Here is a 17218-nt window from a genome sequence, read left to right as displayed (position 1 = left end):
AAGGATTGTGGACTTCAACTCTACACAGGACTATCATCCCCTTGTCCTCTTTGTCTCCTCTCCCCTATCAAGGACCTGTCTCCTCTTTGCCACCTCACTAAGTTGTCCTTGTAAGACAGTAGTGCTTGTTTGCAGAGGAATCCTGTACATAACGGTGTGCTGAGAGGACTGGGTTTTCACATTGCTGGGTGACTTCTTTCAGTAGAACGCTTTCCTGCTGGCTTCAGTGAGGTTGCTGTTGTCCACCTTGCAGATGGGAGCAGTGCTTTGAACTTGCTCAGGACCTCACAAAGAGAATGTGGCTGGGGGACTTCCCCTTCACCACCATCAGCAGCAGCTGCACTACGTCCCTGTTCTCAGGCACCGTATGAGGAAGGGCAGCATTTGGTGCTTCCTCCCTTATTAAGGCAAGGCGACGACAACCTGAAGCTTTCAGGGAGCGGGTAGAAAGGGAAGAATGCAGCGTGCTGCAAAGGCCAGTGGGACAGATTCAATAGGACAGCTGAACAGGACAAGTCAAAGCCTGGAGATAATTTCAGAGGTCATTTGATCTCAGGTTAGCAACCGGTCAGATCTGGAGGACTAGTTTAAGCTAACAGCACCTGCTGGATCATATTCACGTTAACGTGATCAGCCTGGTGGCAACTCCGTTCTTTAGCAGCAGCCCTAAATCTGAAAGCCAGAGGGAGACGAACAAAGCCCCTGCCGGGGAGTTCATCTCGCCTGACGAGAAGCAGCGGAATGTTCCTCCTAGGGGTGCTCCCTGAGGGTCCGATCCTCCCATAAATCTCTCATTAGCGATGGTGATGCACACCACCTCCAGGTGGTTCGAAGCGGGCTGTCCCCCTGGGCTTTTGTCTCCCGCGGAAGGAACGCTGCTCCTGGACGGGAGGCAGGGAGCCCACCGCCTCGTCAGCCCTGCGCGTTTGCAAGGTACGGATTAAGCGAGCTCAAGAGGGAAGATGGCCGAGGCTGCGGCCAAGGGCCGGTCCCACGCCCGCACGCAGCTCTGCACCTTCCCACCTCTCTCTCTCTCTCTCTCTCCCGTCACGCTCACAAACGCCTCGTGCGATTAAACGCTGTTAGATAAAGGGACCTCCGCAAAACTCAACGCCCCTGCAAACGGTGGTCCCCGCTCCCAACCCAGGCACGGCGCAAATCCCACGGCGGACCCCGAGGATCCCCGCCCTCCCCCCCCAGTGCCTCCCGGAGCCCCTCCCAGCCCGGGGCCGCCCGCCCCGCACAGCTGATGGGCGCAGCGCAGCCCCCGGCCCCCTCCCACCTCCCCGCGGCCCGGGCCAAAAAAGGGGCGCCGCGGCGGCGAGCGCGACGCGCCTCCTCCTCGTATTTCCTCCCCCGCCCACTTCCAGCGGCGGAGGGGCTCGCTGCCGCCGCCGGCTGCCGCCCGGCATGAAAAGTTCCCGGCCGCAGGATGCGCGGCGCGGCGGTGAGTTCCCCCGGCGGGGCCGCGGGGGAAGCCCGGGCGGGGAGGGAGGGAGGGAGGGAGGGAGAGAGGGAGGAACCTCCGGGATCTCCGCGTCAAGCCGCGGCGCTGCGTGTGCGTGGCCGTGCCGGTGCCCCGGGGGCCGGGCGGCGGCAGGGGGGAGCGCGACGCGCACGGCGCCCGACGGCGGCGGAGCGGGGCTCCGGGAGAGAGAGCGCGGGTGCTGCCCGCTGGGGGGCACGGAAACCCCCTCGGTGACCCCTCCCCCACCCCCTCCCGCTCGGGCCGGCGGCGGGGCGTGGGGGCGTGGCCGGGAGACCCGGTGACGTCACTGCTCCGGCCCAGCTTCCTGCAATAGAAAGTGAGGGACGGTAAAACACCCCCCCCGCCCCCCTCCCCCCTTTCGGCCCCTCCCCCCCGCCCTGCCCCGGTCACGGCGCGGCTCTCCCCGAGGGGAGCCCGGCGGGGGCCTCCCGCCCCGCCCCCGGCTACGCCCCGCCCCTCGGCGCCGGGGGGCGGAGCCTGGGCCGGCCCGGGAGCGGCGGGGGGGCACGGCGCGGGGAGGAGAGGAGAGCAGAGGAGAGGAGAAGAGGAGGGCCGGGGCCGTGCGAGGCGGCGGCGGCGCTGGGTCATGTTTGTGTTGGAGGCTGTCAGGGGAAGGAGGCTGCCGCCCGCCCCCCCGCGCGCCGCCATCGGCCGCCGCCGCCACGGCCCCTCCGCCAGGTTTGTAGTGGGCCCGGGGCGGGGGGGGGTCCGGGAATGGAAGGAGGGGGGCGGCACTGGAGCTGGGATGCGGGCGCTTCTACCTCCGTACCTGTGGGGACCGAGCGCTTTTTTAAACCCGATTTCAATTTTTTTTTTTAAATTAATGTTTAATTTTTTTTTTCCTTTAAATATATTTTTCTTGTTTTTCTTTTCCCTTGCGCTGCCCCCTCTCCCCCTCCCCCTCTCCGGCCCCGCCGCCGTCCGTCCCCCCCCTTCTCCCCCCAACCCCCCCCCCCCGACGCGTACACGCGCAGCGCTTTGTTCGGTGTTCGGCGCGGCGTTGCGGAGGGGTTTTCCCAGGCTCCGCCCTCCGCATTCATTCATGCTTTCCCCCCCCCCCCCCCCCCTTCCCCTCCTTTCCCTTCCCTCTCTCCTCTCCCCGTGCCGCGGTGCCGCCCGTCCCCCCCCCCCCCCCCCCCTTTCCCCACCACCCCCATCCTTCGCACAAAGGAGCCCCCCGCTCGGTATTCCGTCCCCGATCCCGCACATCCCGCTTGTTGCTCCCTTTGTGTCCGTGCCTGCCCCTCGTTGGGTCCGTGCTGCGGCCGCAGACAAAAGCAGCGTTAAACATTAATGCTTCTCTGAGCTGGGGGGTGCGAGTGGAGTGCTCGGAGGGGTTCTGGATTCGGTTTTTACAAGAAACGTCGTTGTCCGGCTTGAAAATGCTTAAAACCCTACACGCTGTCTCCTATCAGCAGTCGTTGTGCCTATATTAAGAGCTGTTCTGAAGTTTATATAAATCCGAATAAATTCTTCCTAGTGTTAGCTAAGAAAATGCCTCAACTCGAGGTAGTATGACTGCAAAAATAAGTGGCATTTCGTTCTGCTGAGCTGGAACAGCGCAACAGCTCCACTTATTCTCTCTATAAGTTCTCTAAGTACTTTGCCATGGGTCTATAAGGGGTTTCAGGTAATGAAGCACGCTGGAAGTATACCAGCAGATCACTGCGAAAGGGAGCTTCTGTGCTGGGAGCGTTCTGTTCCCTGCTGCGTGTATAGTGCTTCCCCAGGAGTCCCTCCAGAACTGTGGGTTGCCCTGTGTGTGCCAGTGGGGTGTGCTGCCCTCCAGTTCTGCCTTCCCCCTTGCAGATGAACATCCCTTATCTCGAAGCCCGATGTCAAATTTAGTTTAGCTTTCTGGGTTTGTTTGCGTGGGACGTAAGTCGTTGGAAGTCGTTTTCGGGCTCGGAAACAGCTGATGAATGTGGAAAATGAAAAAAGGAGCTTGGTTTTCTCATGCCTCTTGAGAGATCCCTAAAGGAGTGTCACCCTTATTTAATTTTCTTATGGTATTTGAACGCACTGCTCCGTAAAAGGAGAGGTACAGAAATATGTCGTGCTCCTCACTTGTTTCCATAGCTGATTTAGGCAGGTAGGTATCTTTTTTTCCCCCTTATTAATTCATACATCTCTTAACTTCTCTTTTTCTTTTTTCTCTATTAGCATATGGATTAACTGACCCCTCTGACAAGTTTATGGAGCTGCCACCTCTCTGCTTGCTGTGCTTTTCATTTCTGGGAGGAGAAAGCGGTGTACGAGATTAGAGGAAAATGCCTCGGACGAAGCAGATACATCCCAGAAATCTCAGAGGTATGTTGCTGTCAGCTGAGGAAAAAGGGCTTTTTGGGGACTTGGGTGCGCTTCCGGCTATGGGAGATGGAAGGAATGTGTGCTTAAGGAGGTTGTTTTGATCCAAACGCTGTTTGCCAGCAATTCTAGGAGTAACCAGGCTTCTCAAATTTTGAGAGAAATAAGCAGAATGTGTTCTTATTCTTGCAGCGTGTGTGCATGGCAGCGCTCTCGTTATGCTTAGAGCAATAGCCAGCTTGAGCTTGGAAAATGCAAAGGAAAGCGTTGTTTCCATACTAAAGAATTTACAGTTGAAATATACCAGGAGGTGGGAATTGAGTGTGTAATGTAGGGGCAGTGTGAGAGCTGTCAGGCAGGGCTTGTTTTTCTTAATAGTAATCGGTGTGCCTTGCTGTTGGGGGGGGATCAGGCTCTCCTCCTAGGCATGCCCCCACGCTATTTATCATCTCTGTCACCGTGCTGCCTCAGGAATCTCTGGGTTTGACCTTGGCCTCCTTGCTGCCCTCCCTCACACACAGCTGAGCTCAGAGAGGAGCAGGCGTGTGAGTGACCCCCACCCTCGTAAACTGGGCATCTCCTTGAATAGCATCCCAGCACACTGCACGGAGCCAGGGGTGGCAGATGAACGCCAGAAATCCGATCTTACGATTGTTTGTTGCTGTCTTGGTCAAAGTGGCCCTGGAGGAATTAAATAAGGGGAAAAATACAGATCAGTTGAAGAGCAGATGTGTGTGCAGAAGGAAAGCACTCTTCCACTGCTGCTCTGAGCAGTAGCAGTCAGGAGATCATGCTTCCACCTGCACCCTCACGTGTGGCTGTGATCAGCCCTTTTAAGGTGAGCTTCACAGCTGCAGTAGGGAAACATCCCTTCAGAAAATAAAAGCAACGACAAACCACAAACATCAACATAAAGTTTTAGGGGCAGGAGCAGCCTTTGTTTCTGTGCTACATTTTGTTTTGATGGCTGGTTGTTTTTTAAACAGCAACACTCAACAAATGTAAGCCTGTGTTTCACTTAGTGTACAGTTGAGAGGCATTTAAGCAGTGGTGTATGCAGCTGTACCAAAGGCATTGTGTTTGTGACCTGTATCACTGCTAACACGTGGCAGCTCTGCTGTAGAAGACATTTTAGCAGTGTCTTCATTCAGGAAGCGCTGAGTAGTGTTGTTCAGCACGGTGGATCCACTTCCATCACAGATCCTGTGATGGGGAAAGGCAACAGCAGGCACTTAGCAGTGCCTGATGTTTGGTGATGCTACTTCCCTGTCTGAGCAATAAATTAGACCCCAGTTTTCAATATTGCTGCTTACCAGCTTGCTGATACAGCTGCCATTGTCTTCTGATCAAATATAAAGGTGATCTGATTTTAGTGCTCTGTTATCTATTCTCGTATTGCTTCCAACTGAAAAGTAGTTGAATCTGATGTAAAGTTTTTTCTAGCTTTGTGCTCACTTCAGTAAATGCTTAAAATAAATAATCTAATTAAACTCTTAATTGTGTAAGCAAATAATTACTTTTCTTTTCCTTGTGTAATTTCCCCAGTTGCTTAGCTTCTATTGTCCCTATTATAGAAGTTTTCATCAATCTATATTTCTCCACAACAAATGGAGGTTTCCAATAAATCAAAGGGGGTTACATGTTGGAGGTACAGGATGAGCCCATAATTCGAAAGGACAAGGAAACCTTTCATTAACAGTTAGAAATGGTTGTTGAAACTACCCAGATTCTACAAACTTCAACATGTTGTGAGCATACATCGCTACTAAATGGGTTATTAGAGGTGAAGTGATTTGAAAAATCAGTTTACTTCTCATTAGTTATGCCCTATTTCCATTTTTAGTCTAGATAATGAGGAAAGCTGGATTTCAGTTTCTTTACTCATTTTACTTGTTTCTGAGAATATATCAGAAGATGCTCGCTGAAAACATCAGGCTTTGATGGAATTGGAAGAGGCGGAAAGATTTTGTGTTTCTGTTCTCCCACAGCTTATTTTTGTGTATGGAAAGTTGGGCCAGCCTCAGATTGAGAGTTTTAACCATTAAAAGTTAAAAAACAAAACAAAACCCAAACAAACGTGTTCTATGTCTGTGGTGTTTACTCTATGGCTATTGGTACGGATAACAGCTAGATCTGTAAAAAGGATGTGTGGCTGTGATCTAAGATGAAATAAAGATGTAATATTAAGTGGCTTTTGTTCTGAGGATAAAAGGTATGTTTACATTGCCTAAACTTAATTATTACCTCCTGCACTCTGTGCTAAGAATGCCCCATGCCCCTACCTGGCTTCTTCCTTCCTTGTCTCAACCCCTCTGTTTGCCCCACGGTGATCGAATGGCCAGTGGCTTTACCTGGGCTTGTCTGGGGTCCATCAATGTTTAACTTTTCTGAGAGCACTGTCTAACAACCCTTGGCTGCTCTGTTGTGCGTTGGGTGACTTGCTGGGTTTGCACTTGCTTTCCAAGTCAGCCTGGAGAATAAACAACCAAGTCTAAGAACCTAAAATATGTATACAAATTTTGAAGCAAAAGAAAACCAAAGCAACCAAACCCATAACTTCACCTCCTCCTCCTTCCCCTCCCCCCCCCCCCCTCCAAAAAAAGTTAATTTGTGGGTTTCTGCAGAATAGAAATAAATTCTGAAGGTTTTAATGTTGCCTTTGTTTACTGTAAGTAATGTTATTGTCTGGGGAAAATGAAATAGCATTGTTTAATATATAGAGCTAAATTTCAGGTTTTGGCGAGAAACCTGAAGGCTCTTTTTTTTTGACATGGCTTTATCTTACTTATTTTGTATGCTTTTGAGAGCATGGATAGCCTCTGTTAAGATCAAATTTGTTTACTTATTGAGTGTGTTTGATTTTTGTTTTGGAGTGTGAAGAGGTCCTGTATCCTCTTCCTCTGTCTTGGCTTCCACCTTCTGTTTATAGATGAGTCAATATATAGTGCCATACTAACCTGATTTTTACAGCAGGAAAGAACCTGTGTCAGGAGGGCAGGATATGGGAAGCATTACTTTGCAAATAAAATGTATTTATCTCTATATATGTGTGTAAATATATGTGTAAAACCAACAGAATAAGTCGGCTGCTTGTTTTCATGATTATGTGCTAGTGACATGGTTTTAATGCTCGACTGCAGCTGAATGAGCATGTTATATCTGATGCCTCATGTCAGTAAGGCATCAGCTATGCTATGCTTGTTTCGTTATTTTGTTTTGTCACGTCAGTCTTCCCTGCTTCTCAGTGCAAATAGGTCCTTAGGTTTAAAAGCATTAGCATCAGCAGGGGACTGCTTTGGTGAGGAATCATGTGTGGTATCAGACCTAAGATGAAAAAAGGAAAGGGGGGAAAAAAAACACCAAACCAAAACAAAAAACCAAACACTAACCAGATATCTGAGTAACCTGTCAGCTACGCGACCAGAATGGATTTCATAGGCAGACATTCCTGATGTTGTCTTAGCCCCTTGGACGTCTCAGCCATATATCGCGTTGCTAACGAAAGTGTTGTCATCCTCCAGAAAATGAGTGTGCTGTCAAAGAGGAAAACATCCGTCTTGCTCAGGAGGTGGGCTGGAAGCAGTGGCATCGTTGCAGCCTTTACTGCTTACAAGATAGCCAGAGCGTTGTCTTCTTTAGAATTAACCTTGTTTGTCGTGTCATGTTTTAGGCGACTGGTAGAAGACTGCTTTGTGTGCAGTCATACTACGTATTTACATGACCCATTGATACATGGATGTAGCAAACATTTCACAGAAGCAGAAATGTATTCCCCGAGGTACAGCTGTATTAGGGAATCATGCTTTTAGCAGTACAGAGTGAGCTTGGTTTGTTGTCAGATGGTTGTGAGGATATAGGAGGAAAAACAGCTCATGTTTTTGCTCACTTTGGTGTACCCAATTGTAGAGATTAAACTGAGAAGTTGTTTATTCTTTGTATGCTGTTTATATCGGTGCATCACAGCTCTGCTAGAATTGTTGCAAATATTCTGAAGTCGTTCTTTTTCCTAGATAAGCTTTTTATTTAAAAAATACAAATTTTTGCTGTTTCTGTTGTTCCTCCTCAGTTGAATATTTCTGTTTGAAACGAATGGTGGATGGGCCCAAAAACTTCAAGAACTGTGTCTAAACCTTTTTAACGCTTTGTGTTTGTTAAGGAAGTGCGAGTATAATATAAGTTGTTTTGTTCAATAGCTTAATAGCTTTGCTGTGATCTGAAAGGTGTGCCTAAAGTTGCTGGTAAGCTGGATACATTCTGTGTCTGATTCCCAGGAGAGTGAGGTGTCTGCTATGTCTTCAGAGTAATTTAGCAAAGGCTCTTAGAGTTGGTTGAAAATTATAACGTGCTTTCAATATTGAAACAAGCCTGTTGACATTGGAAGCTGATGGGTTAATATTTTGTATTAGTGCTTAGTCATGTAGTCTGTAAGACTTGAGAATCGATCATTGTGCTGTGCTGTAACTCATGATTTGCATTAAAAAAAAAAGGGGGAAAAAAAGCAGATTTTATGGGATTCACATCTGTAACTTGTGCCTGGTCTGTGTAAAAGAAATCTGCAGGCTTAACACTTGACTTTCAGGTCATAGTACTGTTTCTGATATAAAAACAATGCACCGCGTTAGGGCAGCTATGAGGTGCTGTTGATGCAGTGCCAGTACATCAGGAGTGCTGGTAGTCTGCACTTTTTGGCAAGCCTGTGGGCCTTTTTTGTAGAGGTGCTGTAGAAAAAGCTCAAATGTGTATTTTGATCTTGCTGAAATTTCTGGAGTGTGTGTGACACAGGTGGAACAAGAAGTCAGAACCTTGTCTTGGTGACTCTGTTATAGAAATACGCATTGATTTGGCAGCAAGTGTTGTTTTTGTGTATCAGATTGTTTCTAATAACTTCAAAATAAAATCTCCCTCATAAAGATAAAAGGATCTCCTGGTTCTTTAGGTGTCAGCTGGCTGGCCAGGCCTGCCTGCAATGCAACATGTAGTCCGTATTCCTTGTAGACCATGGAAGCAGCCTCTCTGTGCCTCATGTTTCTCACCCTGGATGTAGAATGATAGAATTTCTCTCTCTTGTTTTTGGTTTTGTTCTACATACTTAAGGTGCAAGCTGACACGCTTCAAGAGAGCTTCTTGGCTGCAGCCATTAAAGTCTGTTGTAATGTGAATAATATATGTATTTTTACGTTTGAAAAGCTAAGATATTCTGTAGTGTAAGAAACGCTGAATTTAAAGCTATAGTTTGCCATCCTTTACCTGGTATATATTCCTAAACTTGATTGTGTAAGCATTTTTTGACGGGGTCTGATCCTGTTCACTGCTCAGGATGGCTGGGCCTCTTCTGTCACAGGCAGTGGTCAAATGCCTGTTGAGAGTGGATTGCAACAGAGGAAAGGCTGGCAGGATGGATAAGACTGCACTGCCTTGAGAGCTGCATTTTGTTCTTGCCTCTGCCTCCAAGCTTCTTGTGTGAGGTTGAGTGATTCTGTTAAACCAAGCTTCTGCAGCCAGCTGTTAATTGTGTTCTGTGCTTTGCCAAAGCTGAGGTGCCACGGCACAAATTCTCAGTTTTTGTAACTGCAGTTTGTGTTTTATATTCAAACTGTGGCCACGAACGTGCTGAACACCCTAAAAAATGAATTAATTCAGTTGGGGCCTAGGTGACTCAAGTTGTGAGTTGAAGACTCAAGGTTAGCCAACGTTTTTGGTATATCTTTTAATCTCCGTTTCCTGCCTGTAAATTGGAGATACCACATCAGCTTCTAAGGGCCTAGAGGATAAGGTTGTTAGTATTGTAAGGCAGACGCTCAGTGCCTGAACAGTGGAAAAGATGGATAAACTGCTAGTCTTGTGTTTGGGGTGTGCTGCAAGCAAGGCCCAGAGCCAAGCTGGCTTCCTTTGGGTAGGCAACCTTACTTTTGTCACTGTAACTTCAGTGCTTTGATTCACCATCTTAACATTTGAAATACATTCTTAAATGTTACTTCCTAGCTGTCAAAATAGCGAACTTGAAAAAGAAAAAAGAACAACGGCGACAAAAAATAAATAAATAGAAAAACCCCAAGAAGTTCCATCTTATTTAACCACGGTGCTTCCCAGATGAGTCAGTGTTGTGCTGGGACCCTGTGAGGCAGGGCAGGCCTTCAGCGTGTAGGCTGTGCCCTCATGGAACAGCATGAGGGATGGAGGAGGAAACCTCTCCCCTGAGTGAGCTTTTGGACATTTGGTGCTGGTGTTAAGAGCTGCTAGGGCCTTTGGAGAGAATAAGGTTTATGGGTTTTAAATGTTTGTACCTTTTTCTGTAATAGCCTGCTTCATGTGCTTGGCATAATATCCCTGAGAAAGCCCCTGGGTGCAGGGAGAGTCTTTAGAGAGGAACATCTTTAAGGTCATAGCTTCCCAAGTGGTACTGAGGTTGCTTTAGTTCTGCTAACACTGAGGGCAGGGAGTGATTCTTTTCTTTTTAGGCTGGATCAGTCCCCCGGTCCCACTCACCCCACTGCTGTAGGAGTGTGTGTCCAGGGAGCGACGATACAAAGGCAGGCATAGCTAAAACCCTCCTTGCACCATGTTGTTTGGGCTTACGAGTGTTTGTGCTGGTTTAAGAGTGGGGAGTGGAGTAAAAATAAGTGCCCAGAGCAGGTAGAATTACTGAATTGCCTTTTTTTTTTAACCATATTCCTTTCAGTGCATTGAACTGAAGCTTGAACTCATTGTGAAACTGTGCTGAAAACATGTATTTGTCATGTATAAGCAGCAGGGTTTTTGAGAGTCTTAAATTGCCCAAAGATTAGTATATATTTTTATCAGGATAACATTAGATCTGTTCCTTACTTCTGGGCTGTTTGCTTTTCCCTGCAAAGCTTCCTTTTGGCAAATTTCAAAACTAAGAAGCAATGGAAGTTCCTAATGGATTGACTGAGAATTTTAGTATACTGGTAAACCAAGAGGAAACGGAACTTCTCCTAGTTAACACATTAGTTGAAAACAAGAAAATCCAAACAACAAAAAATACCTGCTCCTAAAATCTGACATTCAACTTTCATGCAGAATGGACAAAGTATGACTAAAGCTGAAGTAAACAATCAAAGCACAAGCACACTTAAATGTAGTTGTTACTGTCAACACTGTATATTTCTGTATACGGATTGTTGTGTAGCACATGCTAAATATTAGGAAAAGGGGATAATGCAGAGCGAGCCTGCCGGATGCAGACAGTAGCAAAAATAGGTGCTTTCAGGCAGAGCTAAAATAACATTAGAAAGGGGGATAAAGAAATGGTGTTCCAGGTAAAAGGATTGCAGAGGCGCATCTGCAGGGATGACTGTTGATTTAAAAACAAACAAACAAACTGGAGGAAGCAGCTTAATTATCTTCTCTTGATGGTAGAAAGGAACAGATTGTTTGTTTTGTATGGATTAGAAATCTTACTGCTGCAGTTAGAATCAGGATGAAGCTTGAAGAAATTAATGAAAAGCAAAATGAAGGTTAAAATATAATTCCTGCAAACTAAAAAGCAGCCACAGAATGGGGCTGGAATGTACCTTAGCAGCAAGTTAGATGTGAGGGGAAAAAAGTGAAGTGGAAGCAGTGCAGGTAGATAATTCTGTCTTGACTTTTCATCCTTCATCTTGCTGATTGTTCACTGAACAAGGCATATGAAATGCTACAGGACTGGGCATTTGTTGAAGCACAAGCTTCGGTGTGTTTAGAGGGTTTTGGAAAAAAAGATGTAATTGCAGCTGTGAAAAGAGAAACAAAAAGGAAGATTTCCACAGTTGTTCTTTCAAACATTTCTATTAGAGCGGGCATTTGGCTTTGGGATGAAACTGAGTCAAATTTTTGGGGCTCTGAAACAACTACATTTTGTGAGAGACAAGTTTTCTTGTGAGCATTTAGAAGAATAGAACTTCAAAAAGAAAAAATCCTTGCCAACCTATATTGTCCTCACAACTTAGACTAGATGTTGGTTTGCAGTGGATGCGTATGTAGCATAACTGTTCTAACGTCCTGCGTAGGCAGTGAACTTGCCCACACAAACAAACAACAATGTAATAGCTACTTTCAGGATGTCACCTTTAGAAAATAGCAGGTAGATAACAAAATCCTGGGTAGGCTAGAAGAGCTTAGTTAGCAGAGCTTCCTCACAGTTTTATGGTCACTGACGCCCTGAATTATCGGTTGCAAAAGAGGACAGACAGGCTTACAGTCTCACATTTTTTCAAATTATCTTTTTCTTGCTCTAAAACTTTGCAGGTTTTAACTTGCATTTGTATTTTCAAAATGTGTATACATCAGTCTCCCAGGCTTTGTAGTTGTGTGCTGCGTTACTGCAGATCTCCTCTTGTATCTAGCAAAATAAACTTTCCAAGTGCATTGTAAGCATTTAAAAATACTCAGTTGCGATGAATTGTCTGTAAGGAAAGAGGTAACAAAGGAATTTGCAGCGGTTTCCTTCCAACTGTACCTTGATCCTACTTCATGGTGCTTGAGAAGAATGGTATGGGAAGTACTTGCTTGCTGCTCCAGGCAAGCGCCCCTGGGTTCTGGGATGCATTCCCTGTCCTTGGCAGGGGGGAAAGGTGTTCAGGGCCTTCCTCTGCTGCCTGCATGCAAGGCTGCTGGTGGGGAGTAGCATCTGTCTGACAGGACGCTTTGCTCAATTGCTGAAGAGATGAAAACTCCTGTTCTAGCCACGGTCATTGGTTATCATCAGAACAGTCTCCCTGTAGACTTGAAAAAAAAATAGTCCTCTGGTTTTGGGCTCCCATTGTGTTTGTGTTTGAATCCTGAAATCGTTCCCTTTTGGTGCAGAAGGCACACCGCTTGAATTTCTTGTGATCAGACAATTTGATTTCAAATTGCAAACTGCTCTAAATATTTATGCCAGGAAACATAGATGAGACTTTCCAGAGCTGTGCATTTTCGAGGAGCTGGTTATACAAGTGTGTGCTTCCTAGACTTCTTCGTTCTTTGCTATGTCGGTCTTTGCTATGTCAGCCTAGTGAGAATTTGAGCTCAGTAATGGCTTTGGAGATTATGAAGAGGGAGATTGAGGCCCTCTGCTCAGTTGGAAAAGTAAGACTTTCCTTTCTCTATTAAAGGAGATGAATCAGCTGGACTTTACGTTTCCCAATTGCGCAAGGTGCAGTCTTTCCCTCCACTTGTTAAGTGTACCGTAACTCAGAATATTTACATTAAGAAGGAGGAGGGGAAAAAAAAAAAAGTACAGCAGATGTTTGGAGCCTTCAGTGATGCATTTATAGAGGGAGTGGGGAAGCTCTCATTTAGTAAGGCTGGGTAGGACTGTTTGTTTTTGTACAATAACTTATAAAATGCCTGTAAAGCTTCTCTCAGAATGAGATGGCTCAGGGAATGTGCTGACATAGTATTTTCCCTTATGACCTCTGGTGACTGAAAAAGAAATGGCTTTGTAATGACCCACAGGTGTGAACAGTGGAACACTAAATCTGAGAAAGTCCGTTTGTGTGTGTAGCTTTAATCTTTGACTTCAGATTTTGTCTATACTCATAATTGCATCTGGTTAGTATAATGAAGTGCACTTAACATCTTTGGTTGACGGCTGAAGCCACGAGTAGAGAATGTGTGATGAAGAGGACTGTGAACTCATACGTTAAAACGCCCCGTGAACCGTTTTCCCCCAAATTCCTGTGTGTTTAAAAGATAAGCTTGTGCTAAGTCCCCTTTGTAAATCCTTCTCTTGGGCTAGAACTGCAAAAAGTTGGAAAGAGGTGCGGAGAGGAAAAAGTGGTAGTTGAGCAGGATCCTGTGGTCTAACGTAGCTACAAAACAACTGTGTATGTGTTCCTAGTTACCTATAAAATATGTGGCTTGAGCCCTGCCAAGCAGTAGTAGTCATGGAATATCCAGAGCATGCCACATGATTTCCTCTGATTTTTTTTGACCTAATTTTGGGGGCTAGGAAGTAGAAGTTAATGTTGATCTGTTGTTTTTAACTACTGAGTGCAGCTAAATCAGATGGAAGATCAAACACTTGCTCTTACCCTGAAGATTGTAAAGCAGTTGTGATACCGAGCCAGGAAAAAGAAAGAAATGTTTAGAAATGGCACATAAAATATAGTTTCTCTGGTGGTTTTGCTATTCCATTACCTCTGTGGAATCTCTAGCAGTTGCGTCTTTTGAAGAGGAGCACACATCTCAGACAGCAGATGTATGGTTTTTACTCCCTCCTTCAGGATTTCATACAGCGAGAAGTGTTTGTATTTCTGTCCCGGTTCTATCAAGGAAACGCAGTGGTGTGTATGTAGCAATTGTGTTTAAAACATTTTACTCTATAATTTTTATTAGTAAAATACATCCTATGTCAAAATGTTCCTGTAATTCTCAGTTGTCAAGAGGCAGAGCTAAGTATGCATGTTGTGATAGTTTAATGTATTGAATCTTAAAAGAGAATTGCCTCCTTCAGTATAAGGACAATGCTTTTGTGAGGCAGATTAGGAACCGTGAAAATACAGGACTTTATTACAGGGATGATTTAATAATTTTCCAATAAATCTTTGTGCAGCGTATGCAGTGAATTTGTCTTGCACACATTTGTCGGTGTATTCTTTTTCATGGCACTGATTTATGGAACATTTCAGTAAGTTTTCTTGTGGTGTTTTTCTTTTTAAAAAAAAAAAACCCAAAAAATAAAAAACAAAGTATATAACTGTGTAAGTGAAATCATCCACTTACTTTAAAGTGCTTTCTGATGTTTAATAAGTCCAGATAATTCATCGGTATGTTTGAAAATAGTGTTTCTTTGTGGATTTTTTTTCCTTTTTTCTGATAATTTGGGGATATAATGTGCCAACAGTGATGTAACTTCTGTCCTAAGAGCCTCTTCAGCAAAGTTCTGTACCAGGATGACAGCATCTTAAAGAGCCTCCTGCACAGGCAAGAAACCCATCACCCCAAGGACGGCAAGAGCAAGCCTGTTTGTTGTTGGCTGCTGAATGCACACCTGCTTCCTGCCAGAATGGTCCATCTTCTCTCTTTTAAGCTCCTTAAGCAGGCTTCTCCTTTTCTGAAGCTTTTGGTTTCCTCAATATGCTGTTAGCATATGCAGCGAGGCTCCCCAGGCAAACTCTGAGGTTGTGGGCTGGAGGACGAATCTCCCTCTAGGGGCCTTTGCCTGAGGGACGCTGTCTGCCCAAGTGGGTGGGAGGGCACCTCAGGCAGAGCCAGGCATGTCCCAGTGCTCCTGGGAGACTTTCACAGGCAGGGTATGGCCACAGCACAAAACAGGTTTTAATTTTTAATGTTCTTCCAGTATCTTATGGCTGCCTTCTACCGTGCTTTTTCAAAAATAAGTGAATAGAATATTCTTTTTTTAAGACTATCAGTTCAGCTTTTTTACTTAGCGACCCTTACGTGAGTTTCTTTTTTCCTTCTTTGTGCTTTTTTTTCCTTCTCTTCTTCTGTTTCTCCATTACAAATTCTCACTGTCTACAGATACTGCTTCATTGCCGTTTGGCCTCCTAGCAATCAAGTCAGTGCTTTAAAAACAGGAAAACCGTACTGTCTTTTTATTCCTCCCTTACTTTCCTTCCTATTCTTAAATTTCACAGACCTTTTGATATTGCTGACATCTTATGCATTCTGGTTTTCTCACTGATCAGAGTTGTAGATAGAAAGACGCTTCAGAGGAAGTGACCCTGAGTTTATGTGACGAGGCTTTAAGAACTCAGCTAACCAGGTGTGTTCCTCAGGAACAACATCTCACAGCGCAGTGAGAAAGCAGAACAAGGAGTTTGCTGTAGAGAAGCATGTTGTATTAAGAGCCAAGGCTCAGAGGTTTGAAGAATGTGATATCTGTCTGTAATATGCTCAGAAAGCGTTGCCACGTAATGGATTTTCAGTGTATCCCAAAGTGGACCCTATTATTTTAAGTGGTAGTTCTGTAGTCTTCAAAATAAAAGAGCAAGCATGTGGATGGTTATATTTCTGGTATGTCTGTATCAACACACTTAGAACTGCTGGGAGTGCGAAAGGTGCATGAATATTGAAACACTTTCCCAACCCACACAGTAACTTTTTGTGCTTCTTTTCTTCCATTTCATGTACAAGTTGTTGTTTCTCCGTTCAACTGATGGTCCACACTTGAGCAGCTTTCCTTCTGAACAGCCAGCCTCTGTGCTTCAGTAAGACACTGCCCAGATTTGCACACTAGATAGCTCCCATTTGCTGCCTTGAACTGTCAAGGGAACTTCAGTAAAGAAAGGGGAGCGTGTGGTGAGCAGGCTTGCGTGCCACTCACAGCTTCCTTTTCCATGTATATTTGTAACATCAAGGGCAAGACAGGTATTGAACCTGTTTGGGTATTTTCTAGGGAACCTTAGTACGCTGTCTGTGGCCAGACATTGAAAGCTTATGCATGCAGCTTGCAAATTTCCTGTTTTCAGTTGGGCTGGGATAGTCTGAGCTCAGTGACGTTGGGCTTCTGTAGCTGGATACGGTAATTATAAAAAGCTATTTAAAAATCCTTAGGAGCAGGGAGGAGTCTGAAAGTTAATGTCCTTTTGGCAGGAGAAAATGGTTCGACAATCATGTAGAGGTCAGTGTTTTCCTGAGCTTGAAAGTTTCTGGTTAACCACTTAATTTTGTGACGGCATGCAGAACTTTGAAATGCTTCAAAATTTACCAATGCAGGGTAAAAGGGCAGAGGAGAAGTCTGCTTTGGAGCTATCAGAAGGGGTTAATGTTTGTGCATGGTTATGTACTTGTTACCTGCAAGTTAATGTGAATGTTGCTCTTCTAGCAAATGCTGACACAAAACTCTCTTGAGCCGATAGGATAACCGATCAGCTTTTTCTCCATGAAGCTCTGAAGATACACTTTTGGTGACAGTAGCTATGATGATGTCTTACAGAAGAACCCTCAGTAAGTGGAAGGAAAGCTAGCAATCAGTTCTGATTAACAGATCTGCATTCAGTGTCTTCAGCGTCTTGATTAGCCTGTATGCTGCATTTAAATATGCAGTTCTGTATAAACAGAACACGGTGCTTGGGGAACGGAGGGGTGCTGAAGACTGAGGATGTGAGGTAGAAATGTGCAGGAGATGTGCCTGCCCCTCACACCACTCCTTAGGCACGGTACCTGTGGGACTGACAGTTTCACTCAGCAGTGGGGTGATGGGGTTCACTAATCAGATAAAGGAAAAGAAAGTGTGTGTGTTGTTGCTGTTAGTGTTTGGTTTCTCTTTACTGCCAAAGAAAGCCAAGCATGTACGAAAACTAGAGATTTTCTGGATTATTTAGCATCTGCTCATTTAAATCTGCGTTTTCATAGTGGTATTTGCTTCATATGTGTATGCAGAATAGTTACATTGTTGGTAACACTTTATTCTTTCTTGTGAAAGCACAGTTCTTTGGTACTGGGATACTGTGGCTGGCTTTGCTGACTCGCTTG

The 17218-nt window shown here is 45.5% G+C and overlaps 1 protein-coding gene across 5 annotated transcripts in view; it reads left to right on the top strand.

Annotated features, from left to right (window-relative positions):
- The first annotated feature begins 704 nt into the window (after positions 1-704).
- The window catches only part of HIVEP1 (human immunodeficiency virus type I enhancer binding protein 1), a 119075-nt gene continuing 102561 nt past the window's right edge, over positions 705-17218 (top strand). For 2 of the 5 annotated variants that reach the window (XM_046932717.1, XM_046932711.1), the window contains exon 1: positions 3695-3799. Coding sequence is in view for 3 of the 5 variants with exons in the window: in XM_025147651.3 (XP_025003419.2) it covers positions 3760-3799 (40 nt within the window). In the remaining 2 variants the exon portion in view is untranslated. Of the gene's footprint in view, positions 934-1368; positions 1448-2002; positions 2168-3652; positions 3800-17218 lie in introns of those variants that run through there. The other 3 variants (XM_025147651.3, XM_004939652.5, XM_015275980.4) reach the window with 3 other exon arrangements.

This window comes from Gallus gallus, chromosome 2 (assembly GCF_016699485.2).
Source record: "Gallus gallus isolate bGalGal1 chromosome 2, bGalGal1.mat.broiler.GRCg7b, whole genome shotgun sequence".
Taxonomy (NCBI): Eukaryota; Metazoa; Chordata; class Aves; order Galliformes; family Phasianidae; genus Gallus; species Gallus gallus.
The sequence above is the reverse complement of the archived record's forward strand: the minus strand, read 5'-3'. Positions and strand labels throughout refer to the sequence as shown.